This window comes from Peromyscus californicus, unplaced genomic scaffold (assembly GCF_007827085.1).
Source record: "Peromyscus californicus insignis strain IS unplaced genomic scaffold, ASM782708v3 Scaffold_8__1_contigs__length_139910024, whole genome shotgun sequence".
NCBI lineage: Eukaryota > Metazoa > Chordata > Mammalia > Rodentia > Cricetidae > Peromyscus > Peromyscus californicus.
Window position 1 is genome coordinate 14,342,657 of NW_026294606.1, and position 17,747 is coordinate 14,360,403.

Here is a 17,747-nt window from a genome sequence, read left to right on the forward strand (position 1 = left end):
CTTGAGATACACATCATAGCTCAATAAAGCTCTTTGGATTAAACACCCTTTTGTATAGAGCTTTTTTTTTTTTTTTTTTTTTTTCCAGACAGGGTTTCCCTGTGCAGCTCTGGCTGTCCTGGAACTCACTCCATAGACCAGCTTGACCTCAAACTCAGAGATCCACCTGCTTCTGCCTCCCAAGTGCTAGAATTAAAAATGTGCACCACCACTGCCTGGCCAGAGTTCATTTTAATAAGAGGCCTTTTTATGTTTAATCTTAGCTAGATTTAGTGAAATATGAAACCTGCCCTCTTATGTAGACATGAGATCTGACTCCTGACTATTAAACGGTCTTTTAGATAATTAGAATTTTCATAACCCTGGGTCTAATTGGACCTTTGAACTGACTGGCCCATCTTCATGCTGTTTACTAATTAGATGAGAAGGCTAAGGTCAAGAACACACTGTACTGTCTTTCTTCCTTGGTCCTCACAAAACTGAGTGCAAAGTTAACTTGTAATTTATTGTGGTTTTTAAAAGACAAAATGAAAGTAAACAGTATTTAGAATAATCAGAAATAAAAACAAATATACTGAACTATTTATTTAAAAGTTTCAACTTGTCATCAGACCATAAGTACAGAACTCAAAGTTGACTTGTAATTGAGTTTTACAAGACAAATTGGAGGTAAAGAATATTTAGTATAATCAGAAATATTTAAGCACAAGTAATCAAACCATTTCTTAAACAGGGCTTTGTGTAAGAGATGGCCACAGTTATTTAGGATGAAGAACAGGAGTGAGTACTGTTCTAGGCGGGGTGTTGCTGTGTGCTGAGTGTGGCCTGAAACTCCAGGGCTCAAATGATCCTCCCACTTCCCCTCCAGAGTGCTGAGACTACAGTTGTATCACCACAACTGGCTCAGTTCATTTTGGGACACAGTCACCAAGGAAGAAATACAGAAGAATTCCACAGAAACAAATAGTAATCAGAATGATAAATCATCATCCAGGCTTTGAATATTTTCTACTCTGAAATTTCTTCTTTGTCAGTAAACAATTTTCTGGGTTAATTTCTTTTGGAAATTGGTGAGCCTTTTGCATATTCAATACCAAAACCAAAGCTGATATTGGTTAATTTGCTTTCATCTTCCTTTTAGCTTCTTTATGTTTCTTCCGACAATCCTAGAATCATAAAATAAATCATAAAATAAAAAGCTGTTATTAATAAACATGAATTTCTCACATTTAGCAAAGTAAACTTTAAGTTAAAGTTATAGAAATCCATTCTGGAAGTATTCACTGGAATGCACAGGGTCTATTCAATTTTTTGTTTTATAAGTTTAGGGAACTGTAACTTAGGCTTTGAAAAACCTCCTGATTTCCTGTAACCTAGGAGACTGGCCAGACTTAGACCAGTCACTTGAGCCAGTCTTCAGCACCCACCCCCCCACTCCTCTCTCACTCTCTCTTTTTCAAGACAGGGTTTCTCCATGTAGTTTTGGAGCCTGTCCTGGAACATGGTCTGTAGACCAGGCTGGCCCTGAACTCACAGAGACTTTTGCCTCCCTAGTGCTGGGATTAAAGGTGTGCCACTGCCACCTGGCCAGTCTTCAGTCTCTTGACACACACTTGTGTAATGTACACCATATAGGTAAACTGTCATGTACTGTTTGAGCTCACTGAGAAGCTGGCTCTGGAACCTGGGATCCCCTGCCCTACTCATTGGCACCTAAGTATGTTTTTATCAAGTGTTCTCCAAGAATCCTTGTCTGGGGATGGGTTGGCCTACCAACTCTGTGACAGGGAGGAAGGAACAGTAAGAGAGCCCAAGAGTAACAATGTGCCCTTGAGAACACCATTTCCATGAAATGTCATATGATTACTCTAGGATATACAAATGCCTGTAGTGGGAAAGAGAGGCTGGAAGTTCAGTCATGGGAAGCTCAGGCATGGACAGAAAACTCAACTGGGAACTCCAGCTGACTGACTACCTTGAAGGGGCTTCCCTAGTCAGTTTCTGCTGGAATGTTTTGAGTACATAATTTAGTAATATCTACCTACCTACCTACCTACCTATCTATTTATTCTTTTACTTTGGCTTTCTATATACTTAATAAACTCACTCATTCAAAATCAAAAATCTGCCCTATGGTACCTAATTTTACAGATTGCACAAAACCTGTCATAGTTGAATTAAACAATCTTTAAGTTCTTTTTAGCAGCATAATTTCTAAGAGTTCAAGTCATGTTCTCAGCTGTCATATTTTTAAATTTTCATATCTCATTCCTGTTGTTCTTATACTAGGGGAAAAGTAATGCTAACACAGTACCGTATCTTGTTTTGGAGGAAATCAATATGGAGAAACAATTACTCACCAAAAGGAGACTACTTATTCGGGCTTCCCAGGAATTTCTGCTAATACTACTTCCCACGCCACTCCAGAATAAGTTAGAACCTATGGGAAAAACAGAAGCACGAGGCAGCAAATTTACTACTCCATTGACTAGTAAAATGGACAATCTGATGACACCATCAATTCTAGTACATCATCAGCCTCAGAGATTTCATGTGGACTTTTATAGTAGTGAAAACTTGGGGCTTTTGTATGTTAATATCTAAGCAAGTCCTTATAAAAAATAAGCTCTTGTTGATAGTAATCAACATGGTAACAGAAGCACTATTGGCCCCTAAGAGCGTTATAATGCATGGGAATAAACCACATTACAGAGCCATGGGTCAGAGTTTCCACATGTAGCTACTGTGTCGTACACAAGGAGTCAGAGTTGTGCTGTGACCTGTTCACACCACTGAACGGAAGAACGGACCTACCACGAAGTCTGTCATCATTCTCAGAGAAAAAGAAAAATCTAGTGGTCTCTTTCTCAGGAAATGCTTCTCTGAAAACAAGTAAGAGAAAAAGGCAAAAATTACTTTCAATATATAAGAAAGTATTACAGCTGATATGATAGTATATGCCTATAATCCCAGCATTTGGAAAGTACAGAGACAGCAGGATGAGGAATTCCAGGCAGCCTTGGCTATATAATGAGTTCAAGGGCTGTTTAGGTGATATAAGCCCCACCTAAAACAAAAATAAGAAACCCAAGTAGCAAAACAAAAGAAAAATAAATAAATAAAAGGAGAAATAGCTGGGCAGTGGTGGTGCATGCCTTTAATCCCAGCACTCAAGAGGCAGAGCCAGGTGGATCTCTGTAAGTTTGAGGCCAGCCTGGTCTACAGAACTAGATAACAAGATCCAGGACAAGTACCAAAACTACACAGAGAAATCCTGTCTCAAAAAAAAAAAAAAAAAAAAAAAGAAATAATTACAGTGAAATTATAAAATATCCCTTTAAAAAAGTTGTTCTCCAGCTGGGTGGTGGTGGTACACACCTTCAATTCCAGCAATTGGGAGGCAGAGGCAGGCAGATCTCTGTGAGTTCGAGGCCAATCTGGTCTACAAAGTGAGTACAAGGACAACTAGGACTACACAGAGAAAGCTTTCGTCAAGAAACCAGAAAAAAGTTGCTCTGCATTTGCTCATGTTACTCTGTATTAAAGTGACCCCACCCCATCTCCACTCAATAGTCTTCCATCTAAAGTTTTGATAATGAGGCATGCAGTATAAATTCTGTCTTTTGCATTCTGGATGACAATACTCATTCCCATTGTTACCAAGTCTGCCAGTGTTCCCCAACTGGTACCCTAGTCAGCTGAAGTATCTGACTTCCAAGCCATGAATGTTACGATCAACTTCACTGACCTGCACATACCATATATGCCACAAGTTGTCATCTAAAAATCACTCTTTGTTAGAAAAAAGTTAGAGAACTCTGTACAGAACCTAATAAAATTTGTTCTAGATACTTACATAATGCTGCTGAAGCATGTCTGACTGACTTTATGAACCACGGCACATACTTACACACAAACTGCTTACCCAGGGCTGGGCCTTCTGTGATCTGTTTCCTTAGTAACATCTTCTTCTTCTTCTTCTTCTGAACTACTATCTTGGAAGCGGGGATCTTCATGACAGACTGTCTTTCCACGTTTTACTGGTTCGATTCTATAGGTGTCTATATTGTTATGACAATGAAGGCAATACAATTATGACTGAGCAACCATGTAGTTATGTAGTTCTAAACACAGTAAACTGATTTCCTGTCCTATGCAAACATGACTAAATGTCTAATATGTTAAAATAGATATTATCATTATTTTCTTCTCCAGTTTGGGGGCTCAAATCCAGGGCCTTTTTCATGCGAGGCAAAATATGCTACAGTTCTAGTCCTTAAAATAAGTAGCGGAGAGATGGCTCAGAGGTTAAGAGCATTGGCTGCTCTTCCAGAGGTCCTGAGTTCAATTCCCAGCACCCACATGATGGCTCACAACCATCTGTAATGAGATCTGGTGCCCTCTTCTGATGTGCAGGAATACGTACAAGTAGAATACACTGTATACATAATAAATAAATCTTTAAAAAAAAAATAAATAGCATTGTCTTTTTCAATTTTAAAATACTAAAAGCCATTGTTCAGTGATCAGAAAAGGAATATAACATTATAAAAAGAGCTAACAGCTAAAGGTGTACAGATGAGCAACATAATTTTCAAAGAACAAGCACAGCCTAGATGCTGTTAAAAGAAGCCTACAGGGCTGGGCGTGGTAGAGTACGCCTTTAATTCCAGCACTCAAGAGGCACAGGTAGGTAGATCTCTGTGCATGAGGACAACATGGTCTACATAATGAGTTCCAGAGCAACCAGGGCTATGTAGAGAGACTCTAGAAAGAATCTCTTGTGTTTTCAACTCTCAAATTGCTTTCTAGAACTGCTGTGAGATCGGCACAATTTCTCACAAGTCTCCAAGTTTCCAACTACTTTAAAAAATAGATTGTTTGAGCTGGGTGTGGTGGCGCATGCCTTTAATCCCAGCACTCAGGAGGCAGAGGCAGTCAGATCTCTATAAGATTGAAGCCAGCTTGGTCTACAGAGTGAGTTCCAGGGTAGGTTCCAAAGCTATACAGAGAAACCCTGTCTCAAAAAACTATAAAAAAAAAAAAAAAAGTCGGGTGGTAGTGGAGCACGCCTTTAATCCCAGCACTTGGAGGCAGAAGCAGGCGGATCTCTGTGAGTTCGAGGCCAGCCTGGGCTATAGAGCGAATTCTAGGACAGGCTCCAAAGCAACACAGAGAAACCCTGTCTCGAAAAACCAAAATAAATAATAAAAAAATTTAAAAAAATTAAAAAAGATTGTTTGTATCTAAGACTAATTATAGGGCCAATTTATTTCTCACACTTGGCTCTCAAAATTACAGTATTATTCATAGTTCATATTCTATTCAACTGTTACTCTAACCACACAGAAAAAAATAAAGCAGAACACAGGGTACATTGTGTCTCATTTGCGTTTAGGAAAAGCTACTGTGTCTCTGTAGCTATTTTAGCGGTAGCACAGTGCTGACATTTGAAAAGTATTTGTTAAACACACCATGCTTTAAAAAATTTTTAATTATGTATATGTGCCAGTGAGTATAAGCCCAGAAGCCAGAGGAATTGGATGTCTCTGGAGCTGGAGTTACAGTAGGTTGTGAGCCACCCAATGAGGGTGCTGGAACCAAATCTGGGTCCTCTGCAAGAACAGAACAGGCTCTTAACTGCTGAGCCCCCTCTCAGCCCCATGTACTTCTATTTTAAATACTGTTCTTGGAAGCATAATCACTGAAGTTAGTTGTGCATATCTGGTCTGGATAGACTCATCCTGCCCTTTATCGGAAACTCCCACAAAGCTGTACATACTTGAATACTGGGTAAGGAACAGTCTTCGTAAAAAATGTCTTAGCCAGGTGTGGCACACATTTATCACTCAAAAGGCTGTGGCAAAATACCCTAAGCTATAGCTGCCTTTAACTCGAGTTCCAAGGGATCCTATCCCCTCTTCTAGTCTCCAAGGGCATGCAAATACACACACACACACACACACACACACACACACACACACACACACACACACACACTTTTTAAAATTAAAAAAAAAAAAGAAAAAGTGGAGGTTTTCCATTTTCTTGTTTATTTTAAATCCATGGAACTTTTTGGTCTTTAAGGGTAAATCTCCTTAAATAGGATGTAAAATTGTAGGAACTTGCTTTTACATTTTTTCTCTACATTCTGTCCAATCTAAAAGGATAAACTTTGAAATAACTGGCATATTGATGATATGACATATTTGTATAAAACCAAAGAGGCTATTTTTTTCTTCTTTTCTATAAGCCACGGCATCTCCAGACGCATTAAGAAACAGCCATTTAAATGATGTAGTTTACTTGTTCATGACTATTTTCATGTAACAGAAAAAGGATCATGGGACATTAATGTCTAGCCTGTACTCAATAGCAGCTAGCTTGAAGCCTGCTCCCTTCAATGCAAAAATAGCCTTTTCATACCCATAGGAACATCACATTTATATAATCAGGCTACACTGAATCTCATACTGTTCATGCAGACTGAAGAAAGTATCCTTTACTGAGACAACATGAAATTGATTATACTTACTCTAAATTCAACCAATTAAGTTCAATCTGCCTGAAATAAAAGAGAAGGAAAGAAAAAACATACCTTCCTTTACATCTTTAGTGTCTGAATCAAAAAACGAGAAGGTGAACCCGCTGGTCTGCTCTGTGCCATTTGTCAGGGTTGCAGAATTACTGATTTCCCCAGTTTCTTCTCTACCACAATCCTCATTCCAGGGCATGTCCTCTTCCTTTTCATCTGTGTTCTTCAAGCTTTGGAATATTTCTTTCAAATCTGTAGTGATGTTATAATACATGTCTTGGGATACCTCAGGCAGTTTCTCAGCTTCTTCCCTTTTCTTCTTCCGTTTGGCTTTACTGAAATGACATATACTGACATGCATATAACAAAGACAAGCTCTGGAAATTTTCTAAACATCAAGAAAGGTAAACTCTTTAAATAATCCTAACTTTATCCTTGATTCTTTAACAGAAAGGATTTTTTTTTTTAACACAAATTATCTCTAACTGATGCAAATCCTGAACATGAGTATTTTCTTCTCATTCTTTAAACTACAATGCAGGAATTGAACTATCATTAATTTTCATGAATGTTTTCTCATCTGAAAAATGAACATGGTAAGCCAGATGACTTCTAAAATTATTTTAAGTTTTATAATTCTGCAATTTGGAAAAGGATTCAATTAAAATTCTTTTAGAAGTGAATTACAAATGTACTACATCTATTATTATCCCTTGTGTTATGCCCACATCATGAGTCCCCCCAGAGATCACCAGGAGTCTGAATTCATATGCAAAAGCAAAGAGCCTTTATTGCAAGCTCATGCTTTGGCTCTCTGTCCGTTCTGACACAGTGGTTGAATCAGGGAGAGCACTGAGCTCAGTTATGGCAGGGTTCTTAAGGAGTAAAGGACAGTGAGTAGGGGATTTACGGATCTGGATGGGGGCTGAACTCCTGATTGGGCAGGAGTGAGGTAACAGAAGTCTTGTCAAACAGGGATTGGTGCTGGTGTTGCTACAAGGAAATTGGCAACTTATATACATATGATGCAAGCTACCTTTTCTGTCTTGGAGCATCTAGTTCTTGTTGGTCTCAATTTTGATCGTTCTCCTGCAGGGTAGTTTGTGGCTTTTCCTGGTTATTGTACTGGTGAGGCCTGGTCCCAGTATTGTTAGTCTGCAGCCTGTCATGCCTACACTAATGTTAAGTTAGGCTTCTTCACTTGCAGATTTTTTTATAGATTGTCATAATTCCTGTATTTAGAAATGAATTTTGATTTGATCTTAGACACAGCATGTTTATAATATTTGGGTTTTAGCTAACAGATTAAAATGTTTACCAATTAAGAATCTATTCCATATAGTACGTATAAGAAAAAGCAGTCTGGATGGTTGTGGCATACACCTTTAATCTCAGCACACAGTAGGCAGAGGCAGAAGAATCTCTGTGAGTGTGAGGCCAGCCTGGTCTACAGAGTGAGTTCCAGGACAGCACAGCATAGTTTTTCATAAATATATTTTGATCACATTATTCCTTCCCCAATTCCTCTCCACCTCCTTACCCACCCAACTTTATGTTCTTTTTCTCTCATTAAACAAAACAAAAACAAACAAAAAAGAAACACACATAACAACAACAACCAAAAAAACCCCACAAAAATGGAAATCAAAAAACCAAAATCTAAAAAAAATACTATTGAGTTTGTTTTATATTGGCCAACTACTCCTGGACATTGGGCCTACCCTGTAGTGTGGTTAAAATACCCAGTTAGACTGCACTGGAGAAAACTGATTTTTCTTTTGTGAGCAGGTATCAACTGCAGATAGCTACTTAGTTAGGGGTGGGAGTTCATGTGACTTGTCCCTTTCAGTGCTGGGACACCATCTGGCTTGAACCTATGCAGGCCTTGTGAGTGTTGCCACAATCTCTGTGAGTTCACATTATCAGTCCTATTGTATCTAGAAGATACTGCTACTTCGGAGTCATCTATCACCTCTGGCTCTTAACAGTCTTCTGACTCCTCTTCCACATAGATGCCTGAGCCTCAAGAGGGCTATTTAATTATGGCGCAGACCATCTCAGGCAAACTGTTCATACTTCATAAGTCAGCTAACTAGATTTCATACAGTAACCCTCCTATGATAACTGAACTCTACAAATAATAGTGTCATATAGACAGCTCTAAGCCACTGTCACTGAACTACCATATGGTAACTTAAATCGGTCCTTGATACTTTAAAGAGTTGGAAGTCAATTTCCCTTGTAAATTCCTGGAGCATAGACTCAATCTAGTTTTCTCTTGTAGTAAAGAGAACATAGGGAATGTTATATCATGTGATTTTTGAGACTGGGGTCATGGCAAAAGCCAGAAGGATCCTGAATAAGCTGTTAATTGAAACTACATGGCCTTTGAGAGGTTGTAAGGGTTGGTAAAGTCAGGGAAATTGTATTAGGATTTAGAGGAGGAATTCTAGAAACAATGATATGTGTGGTAATGTAGAAAATAGAGCATATACCTAAATGGTATGGAAATCTAGCTAAAGAGATGTCCAGGTAACCACTGAAGTTATTTTCTGGTTTCTTCTTGTTACTTACAGTAAAGTGTTAAGAGGAAAGAGTAAAAATAAAAGGGAGAGGGTTTTTTTTGTTTATGTTTTTGTTTTTTACAGGAACCAGTCATGGGTTTGAAGATTCTTTGTTTTTGTTTTTTGTTTTTTGTTTTTGGAGACAGGGTTTCTCAGTGTAGCTTTGGTGGGTTTGAAGATTCTTAATCTTCAGAGGCAAATGACATGAAATTTAAAAAATGGTTCCTAACAAACATCAAATCTGTGAAAACATTATCTAAAGCATGAATTGGCAAACTTTGTAGTCTAACAGTCAAATCTAGACCATTGCTTACTTATCCCTTAATTGCATGGTAAGAACCCCTTTTTTTTTTCTTTTTTAGAAATTTATTTATTTTTATGTATATGAGTATTTTTCCTGCATTGTATGTATGTGTACTACATGTGTGCCTGGTGCCCCCAAGAATGGCTTTTATAGTTTGGAATACTTGATGAAAAAATATTTCACATTATGCAAAATTATATATGGGAGCTGGCTCATCAGTTAAGAGCACTGGGTCCAATTCCCACTGCCCACGTGACAGCTCATAACTGTCTGTAACTCCAGTCTGTATGTAACTTCAGTTCCAGGGATCTGACAACCTCTTCTGGCCTCACAGGCACCAGGCATTCACATGGTGCATAGATGAACATGCAGGCAGGACACCCACACACATACAAAATTACATATGACACAAATTTCAATGTCCATATGCTTTTTTACTATCAAAGTAAAGAGAAAGCTTTTTGTTTTGTTTTGTTTTGTTTTGAATTGTGGTTTTCAAGACAGAGCTTTTCCTGTGTAGACCTGGTTGTCCTGGAACTCACACTGTACACCAGACTGGTCTCAAACCCACAGAGATCTGCCTGCCTATGCTTCCCAAGAACTGGGATTAAGGGTATGCATCACCAGGCATGGCAAGAAACTATTTATAAAAGAACCTATCTGACCTGCAGAGCCTAATTTAGTCACAATTATCCCCTTTATATAAATCTACAGACTTCAGTTTAAAAAAAATGAAAATCTTTGATAACCTAACCCTAAAACAGATCTAAGGGACTTTAATTGTTCAAGGAGAGGGCTTTTATGCATCTTTTTAAAGTTATTAACTCAGTAGCTTCATCAGAATTTGAAGGGAAAACAGACCCAGATTTACCTTTCTTTTTCTTTATCTTCTTGTTTTCTTTCATAAATGGCATGGTCATGCTTTGTTGGGTCATAATGTATGATGTCCCTATGTAAAAAGAATAAAGGTTGGAAGAGATAAAATGAAACATTAATGGCAATTTGTCACTACAAAGACTCTAATTTAGGGGCTGTGAGGGTTAGTTTCAGTTGTTAGCTTGATACAGTGTAGACTCATTCACCTTCAAAGACAGTCTCAATGAGGACCGTCTAAACTAGGTTGAGAGGTGGACATGTTAGTGGAGGATTATTTTGATTACATCAATGGGGTGGAAAGATTCACTCATGTGGATAGCACCACTCCCCAGGCAGGGGATATTGAACTATATGAGTGGAGAAAGTCAGCTGACTTCAAGTATATATGCATCCATTGCTCTCTACTTGATTATGGGTGTGAGTCAACCAGCTTTTCAAACCTCTGCTGCTCAGACTTTTCCACTATGATGGACTGCAGTATCAAAGTGAGTTGAAATAATCCCTTTTCCCTTAAACAGTTGTCAGGGTATTTTGGAGGCAAAATGAAGCTAAATAATGTTTATCAAAGAAGAATTATGATCTTGTTATAAACATTTTAAACTTGAGTTTTCCTGGATCCTTTTTAACCTTAAAAATTACACCCAGGAATGGTTGCACTCACCTTTAATCCCAACACTCAGGAGGTAGAAGCAGGTGGATCTCTGTGAATTCCAGGCTAGCCAGGAATATATAGAGACTATGTCTCAAAACAACAACAAAACCAAACACTAAAAAATATTTATGCCTCACAGGGTAAAGGCACTTACTACTATGATTCAGACTCAAAATTTGAGCCTCAGGATCCACATGGTGGAAGGGAAAAGGGACACAAAACTACCCTCTGATCTACATACAAACACACACACACACACACACACACACACACACAGTGTATGTTTAAAAAAATTATCTTAAAGCTAGATGTTGTGGGTACAGACTTGTTTTTTTTTTTTTTTTTTTTTTTTTTTTTTTTGGTTTTTCGAGACAGGGTTTCCCTGTGTAGCTTTGCGCCTTTCCTGGAACTCACTTGGTAGTCCAGGCTGGCCTCGAACTCACAGAGATCCGCCTGGCTCTGCCTCCCGAGTGCTGGGATTAAAGGCGTGCGCCACCACCGCCCGGCTATGGGTACAGACTTGTAATCCCAGCACTCATGCAGTGAAGGCAAGACTACTGTCAAATACTTGAGACGAGTCTGGGTGGCACAGGGAGGTCTTGTTTCAATAACCAAATATAAGAAAAAAAGGTTTTAACATATAGACACATATATAGATAAAATGATACACAATCTATAACTTGCACAAAGTATTTCAGTATGTAAGACAAGTTTAAATGAGGCATAGAAGAGAAAACTAGTCACATGGTGACAACCAATTAAGGCTGGATCCATGATATGTAGGAGTTCCATTACACTAATCTCTTTAAAGTATATATTTGAAAATTTCCATAATAGTTATATTTATACAGCTTAAATATTTCATAGTTAATACGTACGGTCACTTTCAATTAGTTAACCAGTAGAAGCAATGCTGCTATGACATCATGCATGTTACGTAGAAGCTATTTAAAATTAGTTTCTTTTCAAGACAGGGTTTCTCTGTTTAGCCCTGGCTGTCCTGGAACTTGCTCTGTAGCCTAGGCTGGCCTCAAACTCGGAGAGCAGCCTGCCTGAATTAAAGACCACGCCAAGCCTTAAACTAAGTTTCTTAAAGTGAATCACTGATTCAAAGGAGAGGAATTTTTTGAAAGTCTGACATATGTTGACAACTGCTTTCCCCAGTTATTTACAAAGGACTCAGATGGGCTGAGGGTATAAATCAGCGGAAAAGCAATTGACTGGCAAATGCAAGACCCTAGATTAGACCATCAGCATCACAAGAATAAAAACAAAAAACAAAAAATGAATCTTAAATTAAGTTCACTAGGCATTTATGACAAAGGAAAGTATCATGAAAGGGACAGAACGTAAGACATACTTAAATTTCTTAGCAGCTACTGATCCTTTGCTTGTAGGGTTGCTCAAATTGATGTTCAAAACACTTTGTACAACATTCAGTGTTTTCTTTTTTTCTGCAGCTAGCTCATCTTCATTAGTTTGATTTTCATTTAACTCTGAGGAAAGAGAATAAGCAGCAATTTCTTGACACCCATTGCTACAGAAATCCCAATCATTCCATATGCAAATACATGCAAAGTACACCAAGTCACATGGTTAGCCTCAGCTTTGTTAATCTCTCTCTCTCCAAGACTTTCCACAAAAACTTAGAAATCACATGACTAGCAAACAAACTATCCCACTTCTATTTACAACTGAGGAAATAAAAATCTAGATTTAATGTCTTTGGTGGCAGGACTAAAATTTTAAAGACTAAAAAGCATAACACAACACACACACACACACACACACACACACACACACACACAAAAAAAAAAAAAAAAAAAAAAAAAAAAAAAAAAAAAAACTGGAGGAAGCCGGGTGGTGGTGGCACACACCTTTAATCTCAGCACTTGGGAGGCAGAGGCAGGCTGATCTTTGTGAGTTCAAGGCCAGCCTGGTCTACAGATCAAGTTCCAGGAAAAACTCCAAAGAGAAACCCTGTTTCAAAAAAACAAAAAACAAAAAACAAAACAAAACAAAAAGGAGGAAATGAATAAATCCCTTAAAGAAAGCCAAGAAAAGACAAACAGTTGAGGAAAAGGAAGAAAACTGTTTAATACCCGAAAATGGGAAAAGCAGCAACGAATACAACACAAATTGAGGGAATTCAGGAAATGAAAAATCTAGGTAAGGGAATAGGAATTACAGAGACAACCTTCACCAACAGAATACAAGAGATAGAAGAGAGAACCTCTGTGACACCTTGCACAGCCTTGGTGTAGTGGGAAGGAGCTTGGACCTGCCTAGGCTCAGTGTGCTGGGCTCTGCTGACTCCCCATGGGAGACCTTGATTTGGGATGTGGGTGGCTTGGGAGAGAGGGCTGGGGGTGGAAGGAGGGAGGAGGTGGGATCTATGGGGTATGTAGAGTGAGTAGAAAATTTCTTAATAAAGAAAAAAAAAGAGAGAATCTCAGGCATAGAAGATACAATAGAAGAAATAGAAACATTAGTCCAAGAAAATGTTGAATCTAAACAATTAATGACACAAACATCCAGGAAATCTGGAACACTATGAAAAGACCAAACTTAACAATAATAGGAATAGAAGGAGGAGAAGAATCCCAGCTCAAAGGCCCAGAAAATATTTTCAACAAAATCACAGAAGAAAAATTTCCTAACCTAAAGAAAGACATGCCTTTAAAGGTACAAGAAGCATACAGAACATCAAATATATTGGACCTTGTCACATAATAATCAAAATACTAAACATAAAGAACAAAGAAAGAATATTAAAAGCTGCAAGGGAAAAAGAACAAGTAACATATAAGGCAGACCTATCAGAATTACACCCAACTTCTCAATGAAGATTCTTAAAAGCCAGAAGGGCCTGGCCAGATGTCCTGCAGACTCTAAGAGACCACAGATGCCAGCCCAGACCACTGTGCCCAGCAAAACTTTCAACACCATATATGGAAAACACAAGATATTCCGTAATAAAATCAAATTTAAACAATATCTATCTACAAATCCAGCCCTATAGATGGTAATAGAAGGAAAAAAATCCATGAAAACACAGGAAATAATCTCATACTAGCAAAACCAAAAGAAGGGAAGCACACATGTGCACAGGCATAGGCGTGCACGTATACACACACACACACACACACACACAAAACCACCACCATCATCAACAACAAAATAACAGGAATTAACAATCATTGGTCATTGGTATCTCTCAATATCAGTGGACTCAATTCCCCAACAAAAAGACACAGACTAACATAATGGATGCAAAACAGGATCCATCCTGCTGCTGCATACAAGAAAAACACCTCAACATCAAAAATAGACATTACCTCAAAGTAAAGGGTTGGAAAAAGATTTCCCAAGCAAATATACCCAAGAAGCAACCCGGTGTAGCCATTCTACTATCTAACAAAATAGAATAGAAACCAAAAATTAATTAAAAGAGACGGGGAAGGACCCTTCATACTAATCAAAGGAAAATCCATCAAGATAAAGCTTCAATTGTGAACATCCATGCCCCAAATGAAAGGGCATCCACATTTGTAAAAGAAACTACTAAAGCTTAAATCATACATTGATCCTACACACTGATAGTGGGAGACTTCAATATCCCACTCTCACCAGTGAACAGGTCATACAGGCAAAAACTAAACAGAAATACTGGAGCTAACAGATGCTATAAACCAAATGGACCTAACAGATATTTACAGAAAATTTCACACAAACACAGACAAATATTCTTTCTTCTCAGCACCTCATGGAACAATCTCCAAAACTGACCACATACTTGGTCACAAAGCAAGTCTCAACAGATACAAGAAAACTGAAATAATCCCCTGCATCCTAGCAGACCACCATGGATTAAAGCTACATTTCAACAATAATAGAAGCAATAGACTCTTTACTGAATGAAAACTGAGTCAAGACAGAAATAAAGAAACTAAAGACTTTTTAGATTTCAACGGAAATGAATGCACAACATACCCAAATTTATGGGACACAATGAAAGCAATGCTAAGAGGAAAGTTGATAGAAATAAGTGCCTACATAAAAAAAACTGGAGAGATATCATACCAGCAACTTAACAGCATACCTGAAAGCTCTAGAACAAAAAGAAGCAGAGACACCCAAGAGGAGTAGAAGGAAGGAAATAATCAAACTGAGGGCTGAAATCAATAAATCAGAAACAACGAAAACACGACAAAGAATCAATGACACCAAAAATTAGTTCTTTGGTTCTCTGAGAAAATCAACAAGATAGACAAACCACATATCTAAACTAAAAGAGAATATCCAAATTAACAAAATCAGAAACAAAATGGGGGACATAACAACAAACACCAAGGAAATCCAAAGAATCATTAGGTCATATTTCAAAAACCTGTACTCCACAAAATGGAAAATCCAAAAGAAATGGATAATTTTCTCGATAGATACCACTTAACAAAGCTAAAGTTCAGATAAACCATTTAAATAGACCTATAACCTCTAAGTCATTAAAAGTCTCTCCAGGGCCAGACAGTTTTAGTACAGAATTCTACCAGACTTTTAAAGAAGAGCTAATACCAATTTGAGCTAATACTCCTCAAATTATTCCACAAAACAGAAACAGAAGGAACATTGCATAATTCATTTTATGAGGCCACAGTTACCCTGGTACCCAAACAACATAAAGACTCAACAAAGAGAGAATTACAAACCAATTTCCCACATAAACATAGATGCAAAAAACACTCAATAAAATACTTGCAAACTAAAGCAAAGAACACATCAAAAAGATTATCCACCATGATCAAGTAGGCTCCATCCCAAAGATGCAGGCATGGTTCAACATACAAAATCAGTCAATGAACCGAAAGAAAAAAACCCACAATATCATCTAATTAGATGCTGACAAAGTCTTTGGCAAAATTCAACACTCCTTCATGATAAAATTTTAGAGAGATTAGGGATACAAGGGACATACCTAAACATAATGAAGGCAACTTATAGCAAGCAGATAACCAATATCAAATTAAATGGAAAGAAACGCAAAGCAATTCCATTAAAATCAGGAACAAGGCAAGGCTGTCCTCTCTCTATCTATTCAATATACTACTTGAAGTTCTAACTAGAGCAATAAAACAAATGAAGATCAAGATGATGCAAATTAGAAAGGAAGAAGTCAATGTATTGTTATTTGCAGATGATATGATAGTATACATAAGTGACACCAAAAATTCTACTACGGATCCTACAGCTGATAAACACTTTCAGCAAAGTGGCTGGATACTAGATTAACTCAAAAAAATCAGTAGCCCTCTAATATACAAATGACAAATGGACTGAGAAAGAAATCAGAGAAATAACACCCTTAACAGTAGCCACAAATAATATAAAATATCTTAGAGTCTCTAACCAAGCAAGTGAAAGACTTGTATGATGAAAACTTCAAAGATGTGCAGAAGATATCAGAAGAGGGAAAGATGCCTCCATGCTCATGGATTGGCAGGACTGACATAGTAAAAATAGTCATTCTACCAAAAGCAATCTACAGATTCAATGCACTTTATATAAAATTCCAACACAATTCTTTACAGACCTTGAGAGGACAACACTCAACTTCATATGGAAAAACAAAAAACCCAGGATAGCCAAAACGATCCTGAACAATAATAAACTTCTAGAGGTATCACCATCCCTAATTTTAAGCAGTACTACAGACCTATAGCAATAAAAACCACATGGTATTGATAAAAACAAACACATTGATCAATGAAAATGAATTGAAGACCCAGGCATAAATCCACACACTTATGGACACCTGAGTTTTGCTAAAGAAGCCAGAAATACACAATGGAAAAAAGAAAGCATCTTCAACAAATGGCGCTGGTCTAACTGGATGTCTGCATGTAGGAAGAATGCAAATAGATCCATATTTATCACCCTGGATAAAACTCCAGTCCAAGTGAATCAAAGACCTCAACATAAAACCAGATACACTGAACTTGATAGAAGAGAAAGTAGAAAATAGCCTTGAATGCATTTGCTCAGGAGACAACTTCCTGAACAGAACACCAATAGCTCAGACACCAAGATTGATAAATGGGACCTCATGAAACTGAAAAGCTTCTGTAAGGCAAAGGACACCATCAATAGGACAAATGGCAGTCTACAGAATGGGAAAAGATTTTTTACCAACTCCACAACTGATAGAGGGCTAATATCCAAAATATGTAGAGAACACAAGGAACTAGACATCAACAAACCAAATAAGCCAATTAAAAAATGGGGTACAGATCTAAACAGAGAATTCTCAACAGAAGACTCTTAAATGGTTGAGAAACACCTAAAGAAAAGTCCAACATTCTTAGCCGTCAGGGAAATGCAAATCAAAACTAATTTGAGATCCTATTTTACACATGTCAGCATGACTAAGATCAAAAACACAAGTGACAGTTCATGCTGGTGAGGATGTGGAGCAAGGGGAACACTCCTACATTGCTGGTGGGAGCGCAAACTTGTATAGCCACTATGGAACTTAATATGGCACTTTCTCAGAAAGTTGGGAATCAATCTACCTTAAGATCCAGCTATAACACTCTTAGGCATATACCCAAAGGACGCTCCATGTTCCATAAGGACACTTGCTCAACCATGTTCATTTCAGCTTTATTCATAATAGACAGAAACTGAAAACTGGATGTCCCTCAACTGAAGAATGAAAAAAGAAAATGTGGTGGTACATTTACAAAATGGAGTATTACTCAGCTGTCAAAAAAAAAAAAATAAAAAAACTGACATCATGAAATTCACAGGCAAATGGAT

The 17,747-nt window shown here is 37.8% G+C and overlaps 1 protein-coding gene across 8 annotated transcripts in view; it reads right to left on the bottom strand.

Moving 5' to 3' along the window:
- Positions 1-570: 570 nt before the first annotated feature.
- The window catches only part of Nol8 (nucleolar protein 8), a 35,109-nt gene continuing 17,932 nt past the window's right edge, over positions 571-17,747 (bottom strand). For all 8 annotated transcript variants that reach the window (XM_052727285.1, XM_052727287.1, XM_052727290.1 and 5 more), the window contains 7 exons: positions 12,292-12,427; positions 10,275-10,352; positions 6,599-6,870; positions 3,926-4,061; positions 2,815-2,882; positions 2,361-2,440; positions 571-1,166 (listed from right to left, as the gene is read on the bottom strand). In XM_052727285.1, coding sequence (XP_052583245.1) covers positions 1,116-1,166; positions 2,361-2,440; positions 2,815-2,882; positions 3,926-4,061; positions 6,599-6,870; positions 10,275-10,352; positions 12,292-12,427 — 821 coding nt within the window. In that variant the 3' untranslated portion in view covers positions 571-1,115. The remainder of the gene's footprint in view (positions 1,167-2,360; positions 2,441-2,814; positions 2,883-3,925; positions 4,062-6,598; positions 6,871-10,274; positions 10,353-12,291; positions 12,428-17,747) is intronic.